Consider the following 21803-nt stretch of genomic DNA (forward strand, 5'->3'; position numbering starts at 1 on the left):
ATGTGGGAAACCTGGGTTTCATCCCTGGGTTGGGAAGATCCTCTGGAGAAGAGAAAGGCTACCCACTCCAGTATTCTGGCCTGGAGAATTTCATGGACTGTATAGTCCATGGGGTCGCAAAGAGTAGGACACAACTGGGCGAATTTCACTTTCACTTGTGACCTTTTAGTTGCTCCATGTGAGATCCAGTTCTCTGACCAGGGATCGAACCTGTACTCCCTGCATTGGGAGGCCAGAGTCTTAGCCACTGGACCACCAGGGAAGTCCTGAGGCTGTGTGTTGAAGGTGTATGAGGCTGCACTTCATGTGTCTGTGAACAGGCAATGTGACCTTGGTTCTCTTGACCGCCACAGTGTGGGGCCAGTCTCCTTTACTGTCAGTCTCTTTATGGTCAGTCTCGTTTGTCCACACCAGGACAAAACGACCAGACTCTGGATTAGAAAAGGGCACGGCAGTCAGCTGGTGCAGCTGCTGTCCCCTCTCTGGGCCTCACTTTCCTTATCTGTAAAACAAAGATGTATAAGGAGTGACTTTCAGCCCAGGGTACATGTCATGGGCACTGCTGAAGTTTCATAATAATAAGAGATCTTCACGACCCTCCCTGGTACCACTGAATCTCCGTCTCTAGAAGGAACCCCTCGAACAAAGTTCCCTCCCAAGAGTTACTGAAACCCAGCCTTGTTAAGACTCCTGAGAGTCCCGTGGACAGCAAGGAGATCAAACCAGTCAATCCTAAAGGAAATCAACCCTGAATGTTCATTGGGAGGACTGATGCTGAAGCTGAAGTTCCAATACTTTGGTGACCTGATGTGAAAAGCTGACTCACTGGAAAAGACACTGATGCTGGGAAAGACTGAGGGCAGGAGGAGAAGGGCCGACAGAGGACGAGATGGTTGGATGGCATCATTGACTCAGTGGACATGAGTTTAAGCAAACTCCAGGAGATCGTGAAAGACAGGGAAGCCTGCCGTGCTACAGTCCATGGAGTTGTAAAGAGTTGGACACAAACGAGCGACTGAACAACAGCAAAGCCTTGATGAGAACAGCAAAGCTGCCCTGGGCTCCAGATCCCAGTTCCTCCCCATGAATTTGCCAGCCAGCTGGTGGTGCAGTCATGGACTGATGGGAGTCTCTCTGCAGAGAGGCAGGCTTGTCACACCACAGCCAGTGTGACCCTGGGAGGTAGGGCCGATGTGCCGGCAAGAGACCCTGAATGCAAAAGATGCCAACCTGCAGGGCCCTGGAGGAAAACTGACCCTGTGAAACTGATGAGGATAAACACAAGCTCTGCACTGAGGCAAACCACGAAATCAATGGACACAAGAAACTGGTAACAGCAGGTGCTCCTGGGAAGGGGACCTGCATGACTTGAGGTGGCAGTCACTGAGAGAGAGCCACATTTCACTGCATCTTGTACCTGCCTTTTGAATGTTGCATCATCTGAATGTATCAATTCCCTTTAAAAATCACTGGGGAAAAAAAAAATCACTTGCTGAAGTGCAGGATGGGGGAGAAGAACCTGGCTGGCTAGAACCAGGGTGCGTGCAATCTAGGGCTTTAGTTGACAAGCTCACCCTGAGCAGACACGGTCCGGTGGCTGTCGAAGTCAGGCTGACTTTCAGCTTCACGGTGGACAGGTGGTGTGCTCCTTGGGAGGGGACTGGCCTCTGCTCTCTGCACAACTCCCTCCTGGTCTGGATCCCTGAGCCCTGGACTGAGCCCCATATTCTGTGCAGTGTCTGGATGGACATGCTAAGCCACATCCAGAAAAAGAGAAATCAGCAGGGGGGAAGGAGGAGGAGTGGGTGAAGGGTCCTGGATTGTCTGGCCAGGCACGGGAATACTGGGTGGGGCACCATCACTCTACCATCTTTTTGGCAAAAGGGAGCAGCCATCCTTCCTTTGGACAGAGTTTCAGTTTGGGGTGGGCAGCACTGTGGGCAGATACTTTAGGGGGCTGTCGAAGGAAAACCTTGCTGACCTTAGAGCTCACTGCAGACTGTACTGAACTTCCTGCCACAGAACATACTTGAGCTGGGGGGGTGTCAGAACATCTCTGCCAGAGACGATGCTCACAGGGTTCATTCACCAGGACACTGAACTTGGTAGAGTCTGAGCATCCCTCACACAAGAGGAACACCCCAGATCCCTGGGTACCAGTGCCAGGCCTTGCTGGGCAGGTACTGTCTCTTAGAGAGGTCTCTTCTAGGGATGTTGACCTAAAAGCAGTGGAGGTAAAGCCAGGGTGGCCAGCAGCCCAGGGCTGCGGAGTGCCAGGCCCAAACCTGGGCCAACAGGTGCACCCTTCTTAAAAAAACAACATTCACTGAGTGTTGCCATGTGGTGGCCAGGAGTTTCTCTGGGAATGAACAAGACATGCAGATCTTGGCCTGATGGGTGCATGAGATGTGCTGGAGGGCTGCTCTGCATAAGGGTGCGGGGAATCAGGGAAGGGCTCTCTGAGATGACGTCTCACCTGAGCCCTGAATGACATCACCTTGTCCTGACCGTCCAGCACAGCATTCGCGGTGGTGCCCACCCACAGGGTCAAGAGTGTCTCTGCCAATGCCTGGCTGCCCCTTGTCACCTTTTTCTCTTTCACGGCCAGAAGCCTCTGTTCCTTCCTCCCAGGAAGCGGCCCTAAGATGCCGGGAACTACCTCATGGGACCAGGACAGCTCCAAAGGAACTGGGTGGGGCATAACCACCGATGAGAGACAAATGAGTGTAGGGTTATTATCTGTGACACTGGGATAATAGCAGTGCCCGCTTTATTCCGTCTTTGTAAGCGTTAAATGCACTTAAGGCATCCAAGCACGCGGCACGTAGTGAGAGCTCAGAAAGTGGCACTTCGCCTCATTCAATGCCAATAAATGTCAAATGTCCCGACCTGGACTCTGAGGAGGCCGGGCCTTCTCCCTGGGCCTCAGTTTCTCCCGCCGTCCTCTCTGGCCGCAAAATAAGGTAAGTTCAGGTCCACATCCTCGCCAGCCAGTCCACACTCCCGCGGCCTCGGGGTGGGTTACAGCGAAGGACTCCGAGGCCGCAGGAGCTTGGGAGGTGGCGGCGGCGGCGAACCCACTTGCCGGGATAGCCCACGCCCCACGCCTCGGTGACCACGCCCCATCGCTGACGGCCACGCCCCGGGCCCCTCCCCCTGGCCTGGAGTGGGCCCCGCAGGCGTGCTCCTTTAAGGCAGCCTGCCGGCCGAAAGGAGTGTTTCGCCCCCTCCGACGCCGCCAAGGTATCGGCTTCACCTTTAAGGCTGCGCAGGGAGTGCTGGGAAGGCCGGCGGGATGGAGGCGGCGGGACCCGCTCTCGGCTGCTGGTCCGGGTGAAGCGGCACCGGAGCCGGAGCCGGAGCCGGAGCCGGAGCGGGAGGCGGGCCCGAGCGGGAGACTGAGGTCCGCGCGGGCCGATCGGGCTGGGGGAAGGGAGCTTGGTGTCGGCCTTAGGGGAGGGGTCGTCTAGGGCGCGGCTCAGGAGAGGAGGACCAGGCCGGCCCGCGGGGAGGGGGCGCGGCCCTGGATGACGGGGGTCGGGAGCTTTCAGGGAAGGGGTCCGCAGGATGTCATGCTGGCCTACGGGGAGGGGTCGTCGTGGGCGAGGCCTGGGGGGGGGGGGAGGGGGCGAGGAACCCCGCAATCTCAGCTCCTTAGCGGGAGCGTCTCCCCAGGGTCGGCCTGCCAGGAGGAGGGCTCTGTGGCTCGGCCTGCCTGTTGGGGAGGGGGCGCTGCCCGAGGAAGCTGGGACCGGATCTCTCAGAGGGGCTGGTGTCTCCGCACGGGAGTGAACCCCTCACGATCCCAGTAGGATCGTCCTCTGGCGCCTCCTGTTCTAAGGGAGCCTCCGGGGAAGCCCCGAGACCGGGTTGCCTAAGCCGGCCTTGAGCCGGTGGTCTGGGCGGAATCCGGGTCCAGCCTCGGGTCGCACCGCATTGCGTCTCCCGGGCCTAGACGAGCAGAGCGCGCCCCCTGTAGGCCGAGCGCGAGCACGGTGCGGGCTGCTCCCTGGGGGACCGGGCACCCGGGGGATCCAGGCGTCCGGGGGGGCCTAGGTGTTTACCTAATCCGGGGCGGAGAGCGGCGTGGCCCCAGGCCCGGCACCCTCTGCCCGCCTTCTCGCCTTCACAGGAGGCACGGCCATGGCCACGATGGTGCTTCCTCGGGAGGAGAAGCTGAGCCAGGATGAGATCGTGCTGGGCACCAAGGCCGTCATCCAAGGGCTAGAGACCCTGCGCGGGGAGCATCGTGCCCTTCTCGCTCCCCTGGTCGCTCATGAAGCTAGTGAGGCCGAGCCAGGCTCACAGGAGCGCTGTGTCCTCCTGCGCCGATCCCTGGAGGCCATCGAGCTGGGACTGGGGGAGGCCCAGGTAGCTGGTCCGGAGTGCTGAGGAGGGAGGTCATGGGAGGGACGGAGCCTTCCAGAGAAATCCTGGCACTGTAGTAACAGAATCAGCATGGAAGGAAGAACCTGTGCCTTGGAGCCTTATGGTAGGATCCGGTAGATATCTGTTGAAGAAATGGATGGGTTTTGGAGACCCTAGCTGGACCTGGGCCCAGGAAGGCTGATCGTCTGACTTCTCTGCTACCTAGCAGAGACTGCATGGCCTAGGGAAACAAAAAGGAAGTCCTTAAGGACTCCTCCCCTCATTTATTCTTTTATTCATTTGTTAACAGGTAAGTTATCAAGTGCCTACTGAGCGCCAGGAAATGTGTTAGGTGTCAGGGATACAGGTCCAAGACAGACAAGATCCCTGCCAGGTCTAGTAGGAGAAGAGTCAGAAATACATGTATTTATTTAATGTTACAGTGAGTTCTCAAAAAAAAAAAAACTTATGGCAGGAGGTTTTATCTATTGGTCAAGCCACACTTCTGAAGGAATGGCATTTAAATCAAGACCTGAGTGACAGAACAAAAAAGGAGGAGAGTGAGATGTTGTGTGTGCAAAGGTCCTGTGGTAGAAAAGATCTCATTGTGGTGGGAGAACTAAGAGAAGACCTGTCTGACTGGAGCTTCATGAGGAAAGAGAGAGGGGCAGAAAAGGTCTGTGGAGAAGGCAGGGGCCTTATTAGTCTGGGTTTTATTCTTAGGAAGTCAGGAAGCCTTTGGAGGGTTTAAGCAGTCACAGAACACAGTCTGGCTTAGGCTTTAAAAACTCTCTCTGGTTGAGGTGTGGAGAATGAATGAGGATGGGTCAGGGTAAGAGGTAGCAGGTGTTAGGAAGCCACTACTGGAATTCAAATGAGAATGGCAACTTGGAGTAAAGGGGTGGCCATGAAGGTAGTAAGAAGGGGGTGAGTTCTAGACGTTCTGGAGGTAGGTCCAGCAGGGCCTGGGGATGAACTAAAGGAGAGGGAGAAGGTCAACTCCCAAGTTTGTAGTCTGAGCAAATTAAGAGGAAAAGGGGGACTTCCCTGGTGGTCCAATGGTTAAGACTCTGCACTCCCAGTGCAGGAGGCGTGGGTTTAATCTCTGGTCGGGGAACTAAGATTCCCATATGCTGTGCACAGCAGCCAAGAGATAAAAAATATAAAAATAAGTTTTTTTTAAAAAAAGAAGAAGAGAATGTGAATAGATCAGGAGTTCTGTTTGGGCCCTCTTAAGGAGCTGGGGCTGCCAGGATGACATGCAGATGGCGATGTCCAGGAGGCACTGGGGTCCCCAAGCAGTTAGACTCTCAGGAAAAGTCTTGGCCCACTCAGATCTTGGCTGAGACACTGCCTGGCTCCGTGAGGCCTAGGCAGGTGGTATCATCTTGGTTTCCTTGTTTTTAAAAGAAGGATCACACCATCTGCTGTGTATACTTCCAGGCTGTTTAGGGAATTTTTTTAAACAGCTAGCGGTTGTGAAAACACCTGCCACTTGGGTGTTTGCTCGTCAACTAGAAAGCACATGGTTCTAGACTGCCAGCCCTCTGGAAGGGCAATGTGTTGGTCATTCACTCCTTGGCCAGTTGACTGCCAGGTACAGAGATGAACATACCGAGGCACCCTCCCAGGGCAGGTACAGGTGGAGGACAGGATGGCGTGGGGGGTGGGTGAGGTATTCTGCTTTCCTGGGGCTGAGAGCATAAGAGGGAAGAGGCTTCACTGCAGAAATGACCCTGACCATGAAGGATGGAGAAACGGTAGCGCCTAGTAAGGCCTCAAGGCAGGAAGAGCCTGGAAGCTCAGGAAAGGAGGTCAGGGAGAAGGATGGGAGTTGAGGCCCCTGGATCCCCTTCCCTGCCCCTCTGGTTCCCCAGAAAACCAGGGGTTTAGGACACATACTCCTTCCCTCCCTGGGAGCTGCAGGTGGCCTCTGGGCAGAAGTCAGGATAGGGTCTCTTGGTATCCTTTCAGCCATCTCTCAGGAATCTTTGGAAAAGTGCTAGCCCCGGGCCAGGGGCAGTGATATAGTGGCTCTGGCTACAGGGCTTGAATACAACTCCTAGGAGAGACAGGAAGAGAGCAGCCAGCTTGCAGAATGGGCAGCACCCCAGTGAGCACTCTTCGTGGTCAGAACGACCCAGCAAGGAGCTGGACATCGATGCGGAGGGCTAGCTGGAGGCCCCAGGAAAGGGGATGATGGGTTCTTTCAGAGTCTAGCAAAGCCAACCTGGGAGCCCAGGGGTCCCTACTGCTAAAGGAAGGAGCTGGGGATCCCCAAGCCTCCTGGGTTCAGGTCTCAGGCTGTGTGTGGTCTGTTTGAGGCCCTGGAGCAAAACTCCCTCAATAAGAGAACTTGGGACCCTCAGGCTGGCAGCTCCTCCAGACCTGGCTCTTCTCTGGGCCCCAGGAGGCCCAGGCTGAGCGGGGTGTGGGGGCGGGTGGACAGGGCTCTGACCTCCATCCCGGCTGGCTGCCACAGGTGATCTTGGCGCTCTCGAGCCACCTGGGGGCTGTGGAGTCAGAGAAGCAGAAGCTGCGGGCCCAGGTGCGGCGCTTGGTGCAGGAGAACCAGTGGCTGCGTGAGGAGCTGGCGGGGACGCAGCAGAAGCTGCAGCGCAGCGAGCAGGCCGTGGCCCAGCTCGAGGAGGAGAAGCAGCACTTGCTGTTCATGAGCCAGATCCGCAAGTTGGATGAGGACACCTCCCCCCACGTGAGCCCTGGCGTGGCCACTGCAAGGCCACTGTAGGGTGTGGGGGGCGGTGAGGGGGGCTGGAAGCAGGGGAGGTGGCAGGGAGCAGGTGCAGTTCCCACCTAGCCCGCTGACCCCTGGGCTGCCCACCTTCCCTGACACCCTGTCTCCCTCCCCAGGAGGACAAAGGGGATGTCCCCAAAGACTCTCTGGATGACCTGTTCCCCAGTGAGGAGGAGCAGAACCCAGGTTCTGGAGGGGCGGCTGGCTCTGGGGGTGGGGAAGGAAGGCTGGGTGAACCGGTCCCTAGGGCCCAGAGGTCACAGGAAACAAGGTCTGAGTGACCACCAGGTTCTTCCCTGCCTCATTTCTGATCATAACATCCCAGCATGTGAGTTTAAAAGGCCGGCTTTACCTGTTGCTTCTCTCATCACTTCAAGTTCCGTGAGAAGCAGGCAGCACAATTCGGAGCCCTGGACCCACCCGGCCCGGGTGTGATCCCTGACTTGCACTCATTTGCTCTGTGACCGCTGGTAGAGTTTCTTTTCTTCTCCGAGCCTCCCCCGAGGGTTAAAGGAGGACGCATGCACACAGTGCGGAGCCCCAGGCCAGTGCTGGCTTTGTTCATCATGTCATGTGTCAATCAGAGCCTCCCTTCTGCAAATGAGGAGGCAGACGCTCCACTTGGGGGTTAGGCGGCTTGCTCTGGGCCACATAGCTTGAATTACTGGATCTGGGACTCCACCCTCTCTTTCTATGGAGTGACTAGACCCACGCTATCGATGGGGAAACTGACAGAGGGTTACAGTTAGTGATTTGCCCAGGGCCACGCCTGAGATCAGTCAAAGCTATCCCCCAGCTTGGGGGATAGTTGGTCCGTCTGACCTCCTCCCCTTGGCTTCGCAGCCCCTAGCCCTGGAGGAGGCGATGTGGCCGCCCAGCATGGGGGCTATGAAATCCCGGCGCGGCTGCGCACCCTGCACAACCTGGTGATCCAGTACGCCTCCCAGGGCCGCTACGAGGTGGCCGTGCCCCTCTGCAAGCAGGCCCTGGAGGACCTGGAGAAGACGTCAGGCCATGACCACCCAGACGTGGCCACCATGCTGAACATCCTGGCGCTGGTCTACCGGTGAGGCCCTTCCCTGACTGCAGTCATCTGCCGGAGCGCTCTTCCTGGGGATGACAAAGCCCAGTGCCTGCAATGGGCCAGGACTCGGGTTCTACCAGGCAGCGGGGTGACAGAGACAGAGGATCTTGTCCCCAGAGAGGGCTGAGCCCACAGGGGGCCTGAGTTACACCCGTGAACATGCCTCAGTCTAGTGCGGGAAACAGGCTTGGACGTAACTGGGGAGGGGGCAACACAGAAGCATGCTGGGGGCTCAGCTTCTCCAGCACCGGCGGCTTGAGGAGGGTCTCTGGTGAAAGTTGAGTTTGCCCAAAGTCGTAAGAGGGCTGGAGAAGGTTTTGTTGGCAGAAAGGGCAGCAGGAGCAGAGGCCGTGGGGAACAGACCACACAGAACACTGGGCACGGGCAGTGAGGGCGGGACACGGGGGAGTCCGCTCATACGCAGCACCGCGTGTAGAGCCCCTCTTTCCTGCACAGAGCCCCCCAGGCCGAAGGGCAGGGGCTGACCACGCTTCCCAACGCCTGGGTCATACCCCTATCGAGCTCACTCATCAGAGCAGGCAGAATGAGTGACCCCAGTGATCTGGGACCGCTAGGAGGAGGGCCTTGGGCTGGAGGATACCATTCATCAGCTCCCACCTGCCCCCAGGGACCAGAACAAGTACAAGGAGGCCGCCCACCTGCTCAATGATGCCCTGGCCATCCGCGAGAAGACCCTGGGCAAGGACCACCCAGCTGTGAGTGAGGCTTCCTCCCCGCCCCTCTGCACTTCCAGGTCCCAGAGACCGGCCGGGCCCAGGGTCCTGGAGCCTCCGTTCTCCCCCACTCTAGGTGGCTGCGACACTGAACAACCTGGCGGTCCTGTATGGCAAGCGGGGCAAGTACAAGGAGGCTGAGCCTCTGTGCAAGCGGGCGCTGGAGATCCGGGAGAAGGTGGGGGCAGGCAGGACAGGGCTGGCCAGCGGGGCTGGGGGGCCCTTGGCCGGCCCGAGCCCAGCCACTGGCTCCTGCTCTGGTCCCAGGTCCTGGGCAAGTTTCATCCAGATGTGGCCAAGCAGCTGAGCAACCTGGCCCTGCTGTGCCAGAACCAGGGCAAAGCCGAGGAGGTGGAATACTACTACCGGCGGGCGCTGGAGATCTACGCCACACGCCTGGGTCCTGACGACCCCAACGTGGCCAAGACCAAGAACAACCTGGTGTCCGGGGTCGGAGGCACCTGGGGGAGGGGGCGGAGGGGCCTGGAGGAGGGGGCAGAGGGGCGGGAGGAGGGGGAGACTCAGTTTCTTCCCTCCTGCTCACCTCTGGGCCCTGCCCCTCCAGGCCTCCTGCTACCTGAAGCAGGGCAAATACCAGGATGCGGAGGCCCTGTACAAGGAGATCCTCACCCGCGCTCACGAGAAGGAGTTCGGCTCTGTCAGCGGTGAGCAGGGCTGCCGAGGGGCTCATCCGGGGCAGGCCGGCTCAGCCACCAGCACCCACGGCAAACACCTCGGCCAGGCAGGCCTCGCACCGGGGGTCTGGCTGGTCTGCAGCCACATGTGTGCACACACACCCAACTCTCACGGCCTCCAGGGGGGCTGGATCCATGCAATACCCTCCTTGTGCACACCTGTGCCCTCAGCTTTGAGCCTCTCCCCCTTGCTCTACTGGGCAACACATGCTCACCGGGAGGGCCCGGCCCAAATGTCTCCCCGTCTGGGAAGCCACCTTCCTGGCCCCTGACGGTCAATCACTTCCTGCTCTTAGACCCCTCAGCCTGGCCCATTGCTTGGACTGAGCACCATCTCAGATCAGGGTCCTGGGGTCTGCAAGCGTCTGCTCACCAAGACCCCCAGGCATAAGTTCCTCAAGCACAGGCCTGGGCCAGACTCCTCTACTCCAGGAGAGGGTGGGTCATGTTTGGGGTCTGTTTCTTGTCCAGTCATTCATCCAACAAAGGCCAACCCTGGTCCTTCTCAAGTGCCCCTGACCCCCCCACCCAAACCCCAGTCCTGTGTCCAGCCCACCCAGGAAAGGCCTACATGAGAGGCTGTGACAGCCCCTCTCCCCCCGCAGGGGACAACAAGCCCATCTGGATGCACGCAGAGGAGCGGGAGGAGAGCAAGGTAGCCCCTTGGGGCAGGGCCGGGGCGGGTATCCGTGGAGAGAGGCCGAGGCGGGCGGTGTGCAGGGGGACCTTCTCCCGCCTCCCATGTACGTCTCCCCCAGGATAAGCGCCGGGACAGCACCCCCTACGGGGAATATGGCAGCTGGTACAAGGCCTGTAAAGTAGACAGGTGAGGAGGGCAGAGAGGCGGGAGGGGGTCGGCATCGTGGGTGGGCGCCAAGGCCAGCTGGTAATGCTCATTCCACTTAGGCCTGATTCAGAACCCCGATTTAAACTGCTCAGCCTTGGAACACACGCTGCTTCTCTGTCAGCTCGTCTTTCGAGGCCCAGGTCACAGGCCACCTGTCCCAGAAAGGCTCTATCCTCCCAGGAAAACCTGATGATCTCGTTCCTGGGGTTCCCAGCTTTCAGTCCTGGGAGGCGACATCCCACTTAGGGCCCTGGGGGGATCTCCTAAGATAGAGGTGAACCCAGGCGGACCTCGACCAGGGCCCGGCCTGCCGGAGGGGCTCCATTTTGGTTGGCTGGAGGCTCTTCAGTGGCAGCGGGGGGCTGGGTGTCAGGGTGGGCCCTGATTCCTGGGTGCACAGAGTCAGAGACCGCCCTGCTCCCTGTCCGCAGCCCGACGGTAAACACCACCCTGCGCAGTCTGGGGGCCCTGTACCGGCGCCAGGGCAAGCTGGAAGCCGCGCACACACTGGAGGACTGTGCCAGCCGCAGCCGCAAGCAGGTAGGGTGACAGGCACGAGGGGTGCGGGCAGGGGCCTGCGTGGCCCGATGTGTGATCCGATCGGGGCCCCTTGCTTGCCTGATACGCTCTGCCCCCACTTCAGGGCCTGGACCCCGCGAGCCAGACCAAGGTGGTGGAGCTCCTGAAGGATGGCGGCAGCGGGCGCGGAGACCGCCGTGGCATCCGAGACGTGCCCGGGGCTGCGGGGGCTAGGTCTGAGACTGACCTCGAGGAGGCAGGGCCTGCAGCCGAGTGGAGCGGGGTGAGTCCAGGGGCTGGCTGGCTCAGGGGGCTGTGTAGCTGGTGAGGCAGAGACAAACCTGTCGGCCTCCCTGCAGGACGGCAGCGGCTCCTTACGGCGCAGCGGCTCCTTCGGGAAGCTCCGGGATGCCCTGAGGCGCAGCAGTGAGATGCTGGTGAAGAAGCTGCAGGGGGGTGGTCCCCAGGAGCCCCCAAACCCCAGGTGAGCCCCCCATCCCGGTGAGCCTCTCGAGAACCCACCCAACAACCTACCAACCCCAGCTGAACTCCCGACCCAGGATGAACTCTGTCTCGCTGAAGCCCCATCCCCCACCCCATCCGCCTCCCTTCCGCAAGCCTACTTCCCCAGCCCCAACATGGCCCTTCCCCGTCCTCCCTGAGTTCCACCATGGACAAATCCTGACTGCCCTTTCCCTTCAGGATGAAGCGGGCCAGTTCCCTCAACTTCCTCAACAAGAGTGTGGAAGAGCCAGTCCAGGTACGGGTAGGTAGTGGTCAGCATCCGGCAGCTGAGGCCCCAGCCTCGGGCCTGCATGAGTACCTGCCAAGCTGCTCAAGCCTGCCTGTTCATCTGGCAACAACACTTCCAGTCCTGTCTTCATCCCAGGCCTGGCTGAACCCTGGGAAAACATGAGGGAAAGCTGGGTGCTGCCTATGAGCGGCCAGCAGCAAACACAGTGACTGTGGAGGTGGGTGGGAGTGTCAGGGCACCAGGGGCTCTGGCTGGCAGGCCCCTTCCGGCCAGGGAAGCAGACTGGCGGCAGCACACGGCTGAGCCACCTGCCCCTCTGCCCACAGCCTGGAGGCACAGGCCTCTCTGACAGCCGCACCCTCAGCTCCAGCTCCATGGACCTCTCCCGACGAAACTCCCTCGTGGGCTAATCCTGAAGGGGCAGCCGTTCACCAGAGCCTCCACCGGCACTGTCCCCACCCCTGCCCTGCGCATGGGCCTGCTGCTTGCCCTCCCGTCTCTTCCAAGGACCCCTATCTTTTCTGTTCAATCTCAGGGTAACCTCCCTTTATCATCTTAGCCTGAGCCCTGGAGGCTGGGCCCTCCCGCTCCAGCTCTCCCCCTTATTTATTCCTTCCAGCAGGACCCCTCTTCCCTAGGTTCAGGGCCAGCAGAGGGGTTGGGCAGGGTCTCCAAGGTAGAGAGACTCAGCGGCCCGCTCTCCGCAGACCCGCGATCCAAAAACACTAAGCACCTGCAGTCCCTTCAGCACCCAGCCCTCCCCCGGCCGTTGCTTCTGTATATAGAGAAATAAGTTATTGGCCGCACCCCTCCCCTCCGTCCTTGGTACTATCCAGCCTCACCCCACCCTTCTCTAGTGGTACCGCCCAGGCCTTAATCACCCCCATTCCGCGCGGTGGTATCTCCCTGGCTCCACATCTCAGGGGCGGCGCCTCCCCAAAGGGTTCTCTGGGCCTTCTCGCGTTCCTCCCGGCCTCTTAGGGGTGCGCCCGGACCCGCCATCGCCCCGTGTCCGAGGACGGAAACCCTGCCCCATACCGGTCCTCTCCCCGCCGGGCCCTGCCCTGCAGCCGGGTCTTATGCACTGCCCCGCCCGCACCGCCCAGGCTCGGCCTGACCTCGTCCCGGGCACCGCCCACAAGAGCCATCCTGCCACGCCTCCGCCCGCGTCTGCTGCTTCTTGCGAGGGGCAGTGATGGCCCCCCAGTGGCAGGAGGGGCAACCCCAGTTGGGAAGTGAGGCGGTCGCTCTCTATTTTCAAATGTTGCTGTAGAAATAAAGACGGTTTGACTCTGAGCCGGGCTTGTTTTGGGGCGGAGGCCGAGAGCTCCTAGTGTCTCTACGTCTCTAGGTTGGGAGTGGGGTCGGGAGAGGCTGCGAGTATGAGAATGTGTGTGTGTCTGGTTCACATCTGGTTCCGCGCAGCTGGATCCCAGTAGGCTTCTATCCCGGAACTGTTTGGGGGCCCCACAGATTCAGGAGTTTTTTCTAACAACCTTCATCTCTGAGATTCTATAGATCATAGATTTTGATTGAGCTTTGTCCCTGACCAAGCTATTTGACCTTGGGCGAGTTACTGAGACTCGATTTTTTTCACCTATAAAATGTGGGTGACACCTTCCTGGGGTTGTGGCTGGGAGTTAGGAGCGCCAGCACACCAAAAACCCTTGATAAATGAACTTTTACTAATATTCCCGGAAGCGGGGAGTGTAAGGATGAATGCCTCTGTCAGACGTGAAACGCCAATCCGAGCACTAAATTGAGCATCCCAACGCCGGGACGCGGTGAGGCTGCCGAGCGCCGTTCTTAAGCCCAGGTGCGTCTAGGGAGCGAACTACAAGGTCCAGAAGGCAATGCGCGGCGATGAGGGTGCGTGGGCTAGGAGATTCGGGCTCTTCGGTTTACGCCTGCGCGGCGGGAATGAGTTGGACAACGTATGGGGACTACAAGTTCCGAAAAGCAATGCGGCGAGGCCCCAGTCGGGGACGTTTGCGCCTGCGCTTCGCGGGCGGGGCCTCTGGGGCGGAGCGGCCACCATCTTGGAACGGGAGGCGGAGCAGAGCCGACTGGGAGCGACCGAGCGGGCCGCCGCCGCCGCCATGAACCCCGAATAGTGAGTGCGCCCCGCCCGCGCCGTGCGGCGCAGCCTCGATCCCGAGTACGGGACTGTACGCTTACCGGGGTTGTCCGGCCCGGGTCAGGGCTGCGCGGCGCCCCCACATCCGGGTCCCCTCTTCCGCTGACCTCCCCCCCCTCACATCCGGGTCCTGCCCCTCCCCCGGGGGCCCCAGGACCCTGACTCGACACCCCGAGTTCTCGCACACGGGCCTGGAGACTGCGACCCCGAGGGGCACCACTTGGAGCCCGAGGCACCGGCACCACCAGGCCTTGTCGGTCAGGTGACCCTGCATCCCCGCTCTTTCCAGGCCTCAGTTTCCCCACCTGCTGCCTTAGAGTGGCGATCGGGGAGCTGACGACAGTCCTGATAGTGGAGCCCGTCATCAGCATTTCTGGTCTCGGTCCAGACTCGGGCCGTTTAGGTCGGGCGGTACTTTCTGCTCTCCCGTCCTCCCGGAATCCGGTTCCTGGAGGCTGGCCCTCCGGGTAACTCGCAAGCAGCCTCTCCCATCCGGGCTGCTGGATCAAAGTGCCTGGTCGCCCCCGGCGGCCGGTCCCCTCCCGCCCTCCCCTCACCTTTGCGCAAGCCCCGGCGCCACTGTCACACCCCTTCCTTTCGCCGTCACCCTGCGGATGAAGTTTACACGAATGTGGCATTTGCTTCCACCCTTCCAGTGGGATTCTTTTTGTTCCTCAAACTCTCCTCACTTCGTGGTCACTCCCCCTACGGGTAGGTGGCCCACGTTTCTGCCCGACTTCTCACTGACAGCTTTCCCCAAGTGTCAGTTATCTTCTTCCTCTTCTGCTACTTCCTTTTTGTTCTCCAGATCCAGACTTCACATTTCCTTGGGGAAGGGTGAAGCTCTGAGCTGGATCGTAAGGGGAAACAGAGAAGGGTACCAACAGGCTTTCAAGGAGACTTTGGAGTCTGAACCTGGTTTCCAATATCAGAGTTAACAGCTGTGTCAGTTAGGGCAAGTTGCTTCCGTTCTCTGGCGTGTGGTTTCCTCATTAGTTGGAAATAAAAGCACTCACTTCAGTGGACTATTGTAAGGTGTAAATGAGATGATGAATTTGAAGTACTTAGCACAGGGCCAGGCACCAGTGTAAACTTGATACATTTTGTTGTTCAGTCACTGAGTCGTGTCCAATTCCTTGTGACCCCATGGACTGCAGCACACCAGGCTTCCCTGTCCTTAACTGTCTCCAGGAGTTTGCTCAGATTCATGTCCACTGAGTCAGTGATGCTATCTAAGCATCATTGCCACTTGTTGACCCTCTCTTCTTAGAGGCTTCATACCAGGCTCTTTACGTAGAAATTCAGTTCATAAGTTCTAGGCTGGGCCCTGGCTTCCACTTCTGGGGCCTCTCCTGCCCAGTCAGGTCCAGGCACAGGGCAGTGCAGTAGGGTTTCCCTGCTTGACTCTAAACCATGGAGTCTATCAGGAACCAGGCTGGGATACCCAACTCTGTCACCTGACTGGTTGTGATCCTTGGCAAGTCACGTTCCTTTCTGTGCTTCTGTTTTCTTCGCTGCAAAGTGGAAATTCAGATGCTTCCCTTTGGGCCAGCTGTGTTATGGGGTGTGGTCAGCCCTCCCCAGCCCGGGACTTGCAGGAGGGTCTTCTGAGTGCCTCACTACCCTCATCCGAGGCACACCTCGAGGTGTGGGAGAATGCTGTAGTTGTGATTTCAGGGTGATGGCAGGCAGGCTCCCTGCCTTCCTTCACATCTTCCCATCCTTTCTCTCCAGTGACTACCTGTTTAAGCTGCTTTTGATTGGTGACTCGGGCGTGGGCAAGTCATGCCTGCTCCTACGGTTTGCTGTGAGTAAGAAGCTTCCCATACCGTCCATCTAGGGTCCTGGCTGGTGGCCTGAGGGAGGTGGGGCGACACAGAGAACAGTGGTTGCGAGACCCAGGAGACCAGGGGTGAAGGGGCAGGACCTACCGGCAGCATATCTGACTGAGCACGGGCACAGGGCTGGCAGGCTGGGCTGTGAGAACTGGGGCTCAGCAGTGAGGCACTCAGGCGGGGGAGGGAGCCAGAGGGAGGTTTTCCAGATGGGCCCCAGACCTGTCTGCTCAGGCCATCCCCCTGACCCCCGGTCTTCCAGGACGACACATACACAGAGAGCTACATCAGCACCATCGGGGTGGACTTCAAGATCCGGACCATTGAGCTGGACGGCAAAACCATCAAGCTTCAGATCGTGAGTGTGGCTGCTCCCAGAGCCCGGCGCGGAGGCATCTGCCTTCAGAGGGGAGGGGCTCTGGGCACGGAGCCCCGGGCTGACCTGCCCCCTCTCCGACTGCCTTGTAGTGGGACACAGCTGGTCAGGAACGGTTCCGGACCATCACTTCCAGCTACTACCGGGGGGCTCACGGCATCATCGTGGTATACGACGTCACAGACCAGGTACTTCTGGGCTTACCGTCCCCCCTTTGCCTCCTCAGCCTTGGGTCTTTGGCTTTTGCTTCTTTTTACTGTTCCCGTCCTCTCTTCCTCATGCTGCCCGGAAAGGAGACTGTTCCTGGACTTATTTCACAAGGAGGCAAATAACTGCAGAAATGGATCCTCCCCAGGCAGGCCCTGCTGCAGGGCCTTGGCAGAACCAGGCCTCACCTCCCTGTCAAACCTTATTCAGGCCTTCCACGCACCTCTGTTTCATGGATTAGTCAGCTGATTGGTTGCTGTGCTGGGCTAATGGCCTCCTGGGCAGAGACCCTGTGGAGAAGCAGTGGGGGGGCTTACACAGGAAGTAAAGGAGCTGTGCGCTCTGGGCCCGTATGAGCAGAGTGCTGGGAGCCCTGAGTCTGCTGTGGCAACCTTAGTCACACGTCAGTGGCAGCAGTGGTGATGTTAACAGCGAGAAACGGTCCTGCCACGCTTTACAGTTCACAGATTCTGTCACAGCCCTTTGATGCTCCTATCATTCCAAAGAGGTCTGTATCACATTCCCATTTCACAGATGAAGAATTGGGTCGGGGTGGTAAGACTTTCTTATTCCCTGAAGCTGCTCAAGTGGCAGAGTCTGAAAGCCCAGGCCTACTGATTCTACCAGCTTTGTTGTTTTTAAACTTTGTTGCTTAACGGGGGTCAGGCCCTGGGGACATGGGGACGCTTACATCAAGCCCAGGCCAGGAGGAGTTCCTGCTCCAAGGGGCAGCTGGACTCCGGCTCGCCAGGGACGCACGCTGCCTCCTGGACAACAAGCTGTGGGTGAACTGTGCTCCACTCAGGCGGAGGTCACGATGGACCTCTAACTGCAAAATCCTGTGACCTCATTTCAGTTTTGCCATGATTGACCTCTCATGGCTTTTAACTGTGTTCTCTTCCCTCTCCTTGAAAAAGTGAGTGTCTCCAGCTCTCCCACCTCTTGCCGCCCTAGATTCTCTTTTCAGTGACTTTACTGATCCGTCCGGTACTGTCCCTCCACACCCCAGATTTTAAGCTTCCTGACGGCCCCCAGCCTCCTGACTCCCCCTTCACAATGCTGACCACCTTGTGGTTTGGCTTTTGTGTTTTCTACAACTAAGCAGCCATCACCGTGGACCTCCTCTGTGTCCTGCCTTGTGCTGGCACTGTGTCTGTGTTAGTTCTCACCTTCACAGTCTTACCCAGTGAACTAAATGGTGGGGTCCCTGTTTTCCAGATGAGGAAACAGGCTTGGAGCTATGTTGAGTTGCTTGCCCGTGGTTTCATAGCCAGGAAAGGCAAAGCCAGTGTTTGTGAACCCAGGGTTCTTTGCTTACCAGTGCATCCTTTCATGCCCCTAACCTGACTCTAGGCCACCCACAGAGCTTTAGACGGTTTGCAAAACCTAGTGTGTCCTCTGCTGGTCTCACTCTGTCTTCCTGAACCGGCTCCTGCGTCCTCATCTTTATAACAGCGTCCCTGTTGGCCTGACCGGAAAACTCTTCCCTCCCCCATCCCAGCAGTCGCCGGGCCCCTCTGTTCTCCCCATCGTCTCTCTCAAATCTGTCCCCTCATAATAATAGCAGTGATGAGGATAATAGCAGCTCTTGCTAATTAAGCACTTGTTATGAGACAGGCCTGCATTCATTATCTCATGCTCACAACAGCCCCACTGGGAGGTACTGTTTTATTGAGGTGAGGAAACAGGTTCAGAGAGGTCAGGTGACACATCTAGGGTCATACAGTAAATGGCAGAAGTGGGGCTAAGCCCACAATCGGCTCACTAAATCCTGTGCTCTCGCCTGCCTCATTCCCTGGCTCAGGGCACATCTGCTCTTCCCTGGATCATTCCAGCCACCTCCCAGTTCGTCTCCATCTTCTTGCCAGTCTGATCTGGCCTCTGCACTCCTTCCAGGACTATCTTCCCAGAACACAGGTGTGCTCCTGGTTGTCCAAGATTTAGCCAGGCTAGGCCCCTTCCCACTCGGGCCTGCCGCCTCTTCCTCTGCTTCCCTGCCCAGGGCCTGAGTCCCAGCAGTTTTCAGCTTTCCCCTCCTCCCAAAGACGCCATACCCTTCCTACCCCATCCCGCCCCGTGACCCTGTGTGTTGTCTCCACCCCGCCCACCCCACACCTTCCCTGTCCCCCCACCAGCACCCATACGGGGGTAGTTCACCCCTGCAGGCGCAGGTCAGCTGTAACCTCCCCGAGCTGAGATGGTCCTGGAGTTCCACCAGCTCCTGCCTTCTCTCCCTGCAGCGCTGGTCACCCTGTCTTGCCCTTGCATGTGTCCTAGTCTGGTCCCCCACTGTCCTGTGAGTGCTTAGGGCTGGGCCCAGGCATGGTTCCGTTATTTGAACCCAGCGTCCAGCCCAGGGCCCAGCCTGGGACGTGGCAGGAGGTGTACGTCTGAACCCAGTGTGGAATCGTCAGAACTCTGGCTCCTAAGAAGGGAAAGCGGCTCTAGCTCAAGCCTGTTCCTAAAAGTTCTGTGCTTTGTCGGTGTGCCAGGAGTAGGGGGTGGGGCATGGCAGGCTGCCGGGAGAGCCGGGCTGAGTGAGGAGGCTGTTGGTGCCAGAAGTAGGACGCACATTAGGCCCCGCTCCCAGGATCCCTGTCTCCCTCTTAGGCCAGGGCCTCCTCTGAGAGGGTCCTCCACCTGCCGCTGGGCTCCCAGGTTTCCAACCTTAATGGGATTTTAAGGCCACCTTGTGTCTTGCTAAGTTACCCTTTGCTTCTGTTTTCCCTCTGGCCTGTCTCTCTTCTGATGCCATGTGCTCCCTATGTGTGGTTAGGCCTTTTCTGTGTCTCAGGGAGACACGAGCAGCTGCAGGAGGAACTGGCTGGCCCTTGGCCTAAGCCATTTGGGTGTTGGGGCTGTTTGAAGAAGCTGGGCCATCTTGGCCCTGGCTTTTGGGGTCTCAGAGTTGGGCAGGCAGGAGAGCTAAGCCCCATGGGGCTTCCTCTGGCTTCCTGAGCCCAGCGCGCCTGCTTCTCGGGAGCCCAGGACACCCACCTTCCCTTCAAGGCACTTTTTCTGCAGGCCTGGGGTAGGGGTTGCAGTTGGGAGCAAAATACCTTTTGATCTGGTCCCTCTAGGAATCCTACGCCAACGTGAAGCAGTGGCTCCAGGAGATTGACCGCTACGCCAGCGAGAATGTCAATAAGCTGCTGGTGGGCAACAAGAGTGACCTCACCACCAAGAAGGTGGTGGACAACACCACTGCCAAGGTGAGTGGGCCAGGCCAGGCCGCCGGGCACACCACAGTGAGGGGACCGGGGCCTGCCGCCGCTCACCTCCTCTCCCCTCCTCTCCTCTCTCCCCACGTCAGGAGTTTGCAGACTCTTTGGGCATCCCCTTCCTGGAGACGAGTGCCAAGAACGCTACCAACGTCGAACAGGCATTCATGACCATGGCTGCTGAGATCAAAAAGCGGATGGGGCCCGGGGCAGCCTCGGGGGGTGAGCGGCCCAACCTCAAGATCGATAGCACCCCCGTGAAGCAGGCTGGTGGTGGCTGTTGCTAGGAGGGGCTCATGGGGTGGGACAGGAGGGGGCACCTTCTCCAGATGATGCCCCTGAAGGGGGCAGGAGGGGCCTCCCTCTCCGGGGCATTTGAATCTGTGGCTTTGGGGGTGTCCTGGGCTCCCCATCTCCCTCTGGCCCATCTGCCTGCCGCCCTGAGCCCCGGGCCCTCCGGGGAGGACACCCAGGACCTGTGGCTGGGGTCGGGGTGCGGGCTTGCTCTGCTGCTGCCTCTAGGGGACTTTAAAAGATATCCCACCACACACCTTTGGGATGAGGGCTCCTCTGTCTGTCTGTCTCCCCGCCCCCCACGTATGCTGCAGTGGGTCTCTCTCCTGACTCTTCTTCCTTCTCCCCTGCACCCGCCCCGCTTCCCCGAGAGCTGAGGGCCTCCCTGGCCTCTACTGCCCCTGGCTGTAGTCAGCACCTGGGGCTAGGATGGGACCAGGGGATCCAAGGCCCTGGGATCCAGGGCCCTGGGCTGGACCTCAGGACGGGCGTGGGGCCACAGGGGCCCCACCCAGCCCCCCGCCCCTCCCACACTCAGAGCTCCAGCCGTCCAGCTGCGGTGGGGTGTGAGCACATCTAGGGCAGGTGGGCGGGCAGCTGCGCTGGGCTTATGTCTTGAGCCCAGAGGGAGCCTGCTCCTGCCGCCCCCTGCCCTGCCAGAGCCAGGCCCATGTGCTGCCTGCCCACCGTGCCCCTTTGTCCCCAAGGCAGGCGGAGGCGGAAGGCCCACCATGCCAGAGGCTGGGTACCAGCCTTAACCCTCTCTCTGCCGGCACCCCCTCCTTCCCCTGAGGCAGCACATCCGGCTTATTCTCCCCTCGTCCGTCCCTTGGAGCCCATGAGGGCAGATCCTCACCCCCTGTCGCTACTTCTCTGGGAATGTGGGTGCCATCCAGGGTTTGGGGGGGCCTCTCCACTTCATCCCTCTCACCCAGGATCCTAGCCCTCCGCCCTCTGACACAGCTTCTTCCTGCAGAAAGACAAACCTTTGGTCTCTACCTGAGAAGCCATGTCCCTCGTGCTGTCTCTTGCCTGTCCCACATGTGCCCTGCCCTCCAGCTTGTATTTAAGTCCTTGGGGTGCCCCCCCCCATTCCCAGGTTCCCTTCTGGTGTCATGTCAGGCATTTTGCAAGGAAAAGCCACTTGGGGAAAGACTTAAAGGACAAAAAAATAAATTTCCATTGGCCCTCGGGTGAGCCGAGGGTTTTTGCAAGGAAGTTGTGGTGTGTGAGTGTGGTCTGTGGTGGGGGCCGCCCTGGGGCGGGTAGATGGAACTGGAGCCCTGGAGTTGGCGGACTTCACGGGGGTCCTGGCTCGGGCTGTGTGTCCTAGGGTTGCTGTTGGAAGTCCTTGACCCAGTTCCTGGAGCTAGGAGAGCTGCCTGCTTGTGCTGCTGTGGTCTGTCCCCACGGGCCCAGCACGGTTCCGGCAGGGAGGGAGGCAGCGGCCATCAGTGAGCACCTGGTGAGCCGCCGCCGACACCCACACGGGCGGCTCGGGCTGGGGAGCTGGGCCGCAGCTGGAGCAGGCGGCGGGCCTGCGGACTCGGCCCCGTTCCCGGCCTGCGTCCCCTAAAGCCGCCTGGCTCAGCCCCCTCTCCTGGCTTGTTCTGGGTTCAAGCCAGGTGCGTCTGCCCCCTCGCACGGACGGTGACAAGTGCTTTGCACTTCAGACCTCAGCGCAGCCTCCTGGCCGGCGTGTGAGAACAGTGTGTGTGCCCGTCTGAGCGGACCGAGTGTGGCTGCGGTGGGTTCGTTGTGTGGTTGGGGGGAGAGGGGGCTATGCCGGGCATGTGCGTCCATGCTTACGTGTCCCTGAGGTTGGGGCGGGGGTGGCGCCCAGGCCCGGCTGGCGGAGGGGCTCACGGAGACCCGGCCCCGCCCGCCCGAGGCTGCTCGCACGGCGGCCCCGCCCCCGGCTCCGCCCCGCCGGCTTCGCGGGCTGGCGAGCGAGGGAGCCGCGGGCGAGGGATCGCA

The 21803-nt window shown here is 59.5% G+C and overlaps 2 protein-coding genes across 4 annotated transcripts; both read left to right on the forward strand.

Moving 5' to 3' along the window:
* The first annotated feature begins 2761 nt into the window (after positions 1–2761).
* Positions 2762–13046, forward strand: KLC2 (kinesin light chain 2). 3 transcript variants are annotated; one of them, XM_065937787.1, is made up of 16 exons: positions 2762–3243; positions 4133–4371; positions 6851–7081; positions 7240–7309; positions 7967–8189; positions 8836–8923; positions 9018–9119; positions 9209–9382; positions 9507–9606; positions 10242–10291; positions 10395–10462; positions 10915–11023; positions 11127–11285; positions 11362–11486; positions 11705–11768; positions 12083–13046. In XM_065937787.1, exons 2-16 carry the CDS (start codon positions 4144–4146, stop codon positions 12164–12166), a joined length of 1875 nt encoding a protein of 624 aa, XP_065793859.1. In that variant the 5' UTR covers positions 2762–3243; positions 4133–4143; the 3' UTR covers positions 12167–13046. The 3 variants fall into 3 exon arrangements, with proteins under 3 accessions (XP_065793859.1, XP_065793858.1, XP_065793860.1); XM_065937786.1 differs by lacking the exon at positions 2762–3243 and adding an exon at positions 3272–3403; XM_065937788.1 differs by lacking the exon at positions 2762–3243 and adding an exon at positions 3272–3403 and having other exon boundaries at positions 11705–11762.
* Positions 13047–13729: 683 nt separating this feature from the next.
* On the forward strand, positions 13730–21033 carry RAB1B (RAB1B, member RAS oncogene family). Its single transcript, XM_065937789.1, has 6 exons — positions 13730–13869; positions 15628–15700; positions 15991–16086; positions 16197–16292; positions 19392–19523; positions 19625–21033. Exons 1-6 carry the CDS (start codon positions 13856–13858, stop codon positions 19817–19819), a joined length of 606 nt encoding a protein of 201 aa, XP_065793861.1. The 5' UTR covers positions 13730–13855; the 3' UTR covers positions 19820–21033.
* Positions 21034–21803: the final 770 nt, after the last annotated feature.

The sequence above is a fragment of the Muntiacus reevesi genome, chromosome 5 (genome assembly GCF_963930625.1).
Source record: "Muntiacus reevesi chromosome 5, mMunRee1.1, whole genome shotgun sequence".
NCBI lineage: Eukaryota > Metazoa > Chordata > Mammalia > Artiodactyla > Cervidae > Muntiacus > Muntiacus reevesi.